Below are 4,264 nucleotides of genomic sequence, written 5' to 3'. Positions count from 1 at the left end.
TCTGAGTCATGGGGTCACTGAGGCTCCTCTTAACCCTTGGGTGGGTGGTGCTTTTCATAGGCTCACAGGAATGCTGAGATCTCTGCTGTGCTTGCTTAGCAAATTTTTTTATTTAGATCTCACCTGACATCTTATTTTTCCAGTAGCTCCACAACAGGAAAATGAAGGAGAATTCACAACTGCACAGGTTTTGCCTTGGAGACCGTGTACTTTTAAGATATTTATGGAGGGAGCCTTAGTTTACTCTAACTGTGCAGTGTGTTCCAGCTGGAGTAGAACTTTGTGGACTGACAAGGAAAGGAGCCCAAGATGTAGGAAATAAATAAGGATGCTGCCTGACGGGTTGTAGAGCATGATCTCAGCTGTGTTTTGAAAATACATAAAATTCTGTAACTATGTATCTGTCATCTAATCTATCATCTATCTATCTATCTATCTATCATCTATAGATCAATTGATCTACTATCATTATCTATCTATCTATCTATCTATCATCTGTAAATCAATTCATCTACTATCAGCTATCCATCTTGGCGAATGGATAGAAATGGCCAAATCATTACCACCGTCTGGCCCTGGGAGTGAGACTGGAACATACAGATAGCAAGACTCTCACTTTTTACTCTATACATTTCTGTACTATTGAAATTTTAATAGGTTGTTTTGTAACAAAAAAGTTTTAACAAAAGTTACAAACTGTAATCCTAACTACCTCTCTGACAGTCCTTTCAAACATCTCACAAAGTACGCGGAAAGAGTTAACACAGAGCCAGTTCAAATTCCTGATTTGGTGGTGGAGGTGGAGGCAGGGTTAGAGGTAAAAGGAAGCAAAAAGTGGGGAAGGGAGGGAAGAGGAGGGCCGGCTGCTCTGTTCTCACCTGAACCAATAGCATGAAAGTTTCAGGCCCAACGCCCATTTGTGGGACTATTTCAGGAGTCAGAGGTTGCATCTGAATTCACTGTCACTGTAACTTGCCAAAGAACTAAGACGACTTTCTGCTTTGGCTACTTGGAAGCTGCTTCTCCTTTACTCAAAAGGTAAAATCTCAAGCCTCAGATAATCTGGTGACAGTGATTTGGAGTACGCACTTTTTTCTTTGTGGTGTATTGACTTCTTTATCCACAGGACAGTAAGACGCGTATGGAATAGGGCTTTATTTTTACTAATGACGATATTAACACTAAATTTCTAACAATGTGGAATGGTTCTTCCTGGTTCTTCTTTGCACAGGACAAGGCACAGTCTGTTGAAATGTTAGGGAGACTCTTCCTTGCATGGAAAGGAAGGAACACATATGCTTTCATTGTTAACAGTTCTCATGTCTTTTTTCCTTGGTTTCACTGAGAGCGTGGTTAAATTTTCATGGGGATTACAGTTGCACACAGCAAATCTCACAGTAGGTAAGTATTCGATGGAACGCTCTCAGCTAATATTGTAGAATGGACTCTTGCTTATTTTCCATCTCAGGGAAAAGTCTTAAAACTCGCCACATTCATAACAAAGCTACTTTACATGAGAAAGGAGTTTGGAAAGAGATGTCTGGTGAAATTACCCCAATGTTTAGGTCCAACTGTAGACCCCCCCAGGATGATGTCTGTTCTTAGTGTCACAGCAACCCCTTTTTTTCCCCATAGTCTTTGTTAGTGATGGACCCATACATGATTCAGTTGCACGACCATGGTAACCTCCCCTCAGTGCTGGATGTGCATGTCAACATCCCTGGGAGAAGCTCTGTGCCAGGAAAAATGAAAGGCAGGAAGGCCAGATGGTCCGTGAGGCCCTCGGACATGTCCAACAAAACTTTCAATCCCATCCGGGCCATTGTGGACAGCATGAAGGTGAAGCCAAATCCAAACAAGACCATGATTGCTCTGTCAATTGGTGAGTTGGAGACACTTGACCGAGAGGCAGGCATTGTTCCTCCCACCCCCATCCTCATGGGTTGGTTGGAGAGGATGGAAGTGGAGGGTGGGTCTGAGCACTGGGCATGGAAGAATAACCTCTTGGCGGTTCTTTTTTTTTTTTTCCTGTGAAAAGGGGACCCTACTGTGTTTGGAAACCTGCCTACAGATCCTGAAGTTACCCAAGCAATAAAAGATGCCCTTGACTCGGGGAAGTATAACGGCTATGCCCCCTCCACTGGTAAATTCCTCCTGAGACTCTAATCTGGTGGCTTCCAAATCTTTAGTGCTCTTGTAATAGGAATAAATTTCTAGCATTCTTCTTTGCTTTCCTGATGCATAATTCCTAAGGAGAAGCTAAGATAAAATGGCTGTTGGATTTGGTGAAAGGGGTCTCAGCATGCTTAACCTCAAGCCATCAAGGTCTAACTCCTTTCCTGGCTTCCTCTGGCATTATGGCACCTCCCTGCTCTAGGTTCCCATTACATACTTATTTCTCAAATAACACTCCAATTCTATCATCGCTAATTCTAAACGGAGACCTTGAGTTTGGCTGCACCTGCTTCTTTACAAAGCCCTCTAGCTCCTAAATTAATTTAATTACTGCCCTGTGTAAATAGCTTCTTGGCTTTATTTCTTCTTCTCTACACATTCAAAGTTGAATTTAATTATGGTCCTAATCACACTCTCAATGTAATTGTGCTTGTTTCAAGGCAAAAACAAAAAACAAAACCAAAAAAAACAAGAACAGCAAAGAATGAGCTGACCTACTGGAGGATAGAAGGTTTGTTTAGGACAGAAAGAAATTATTCTTAGGTTTAGGTTTAACTCTCTCCATCTATTAAACATTTCTACCCTAAACATTTTGGTAAAATAAGTGATTCCTTGACTTTGTTTCACTGTCGCACATTTCCCCCCTGTGTATATGTGCGCATAGAAACATATTCTTAATGCAGAATAAAAATCCAGTTTCATGCTAAAATAGAATTTTAAAAACACTTTAAAGAGATATCAGGGATGTGATTTTTAGGTTGATTATTTACATTTTATGAAGTTTCATAAATAAAAATCAAAACAAAATAAGACCAAAAGTTAAGTTGTAAAAAAAGTTTATACATAATGGAAAAGAATATGAAAAAGAATATATATATGTATAACTTAAATCACTTTGCTGTACAGCAGAAATTAACACAACATTGTAAATCAACTATACTTCAATAAAATTTTTTAAAAGTTTATAATGACTTTTATATCCAAAGAATTAGGAAACTGACAACCTGAAAACCCAAAACCAAGTCTCCATTTGACAAAATGCAAAGGATATGAACACCTCATGCCAAAGGAAACACAGATAATAATATATATATAGAAAATACTCTTCTTTATTAGTAATTAAGGAAGTGCTAATTTGTATAACATCAAGAGACCTATCTCTACCTATTAATTTAACAAACATTAGGAAATATTGCCTCTAGTCTTGGTAACTGAAGACGATCTTTCTGGAGAGCAATTTTGTAAAACATAATAATTTGTATGAAATTGCCTATACTTCAAGCTTGTAAACCAACATTTGGAACTATTGTATGAGAATATAATTTAAAAGAAAAAAATTTTTAATTTCAATATAATTTTTAAAATTTATCTTAAATTTATTTTTGGCTGTGTTGGGTCTTCCTTGCTGCTCACGGGCTTTCTCCAGTTGTGGCGAGCGGGGGCCACTCCTCACTGCGGTGGCCCCCCTCCCCCCGCTGCGGAGCATGGGCTCCAGGCACAGGGCCTCAGCAGTTGTGGCACATGGGCTCAGCAGCTGTGGCTTGCAAGCCCCAGAGCACAGGCTCAGCAGTTGTGGCGCATGGGCCGGTTGCTCTGTGGCATGTGGGTTCCTCCTGGACCAGGGCTTGAACCCATGTCCCCTGCACTAGCAGGCGGACTCTCAACCACTCCGCCACCAGGGAAGTCCCTCAATATAATTTAAAAGGAAAAATACTAATAGGTATACAATACAATGTGAAAAAGTTAAAATGGACCCAAGGTAATGAATTCATTAATTACAAGTTTTCAAAAAATATAATACCTGGGGCTTCCCTGGTGGTGCAGTGGTTGAGAGTCCGCCTGCCGATGCAGGGGACACGGGTTCGTGCCCCGGTCCGGGAAGATCCCACATGCCGTGGAGCGGCTGGGCCCGTGGGCCATGGCCACTGAGCCTGCGCGTCCGGAGCCTGTGCTCCGCAACGAGAGAGGCCACAACAGTGAGAGGCCCGCGTACAGCGGGGAAAATAAATAAATAAATTAATTAATTAAAATAAATAAATAAATAAATATATATATATATATATATATATATATATATATATATAAAATA

General features: G+C 40.4%; 1 protein-coding gene across 2 annotated transcripts in view; it reads left to right on the top strand.

Moving 5' to 3' along the window:
• The first annotated feature begins 954 nt into the window (after positions 1 to 954).
• Positions 955 to 4,264, top strand: part of TAT (tyrosine aminotransferase) — a 12,041-nt gene continuing 8,731 nt past the window's right edge. The window contains exons 1-3 of one of the 2 annotated variants that reach the window (XM_007462972.1): positions 955 to 1,038; positions 1,636 to 1,882; positions 2,039 to 2,143. In XM_007462972.1, coding sequence (XP_007463034.1) covers positions 1,648 to 1,882; positions 2,039 to 2,143 — 340 coding nt within the window. In that variant the 5' untranslated portion in view covers positions 955 to 1,038; positions 1,636 to 1,647. The remainder of the gene's footprint in view (positions 1,039 to 1,635; positions 1,883 to 2,038; positions 2,144 to 4,264) is intronic. The other variant, XM_007462973.1, reaches the window with a different exon arrangement.

This window comes from Lipotes vexillifer, unplaced genomic scaffold (assembly GCF_000442215.2).
Source record: "Lipotes vexillifer unplaced genomic scaffold, Lipotes_vexillifer_v1.1 scaffold70, whole genome shotgun sequence".
In the NCBI taxonomy this organism is placed as follows: domain Eukaryota; kingdom Metazoa; phylum Chordata; class Mammalia; order Artiodactyla; family Lipotidae; genus Lipotes; species Lipotes vexillifer.
Note: the sequence above shows the minus strand (reverse complement) of the source record. Positions and strands in the feature narration are given on the sequence as shown.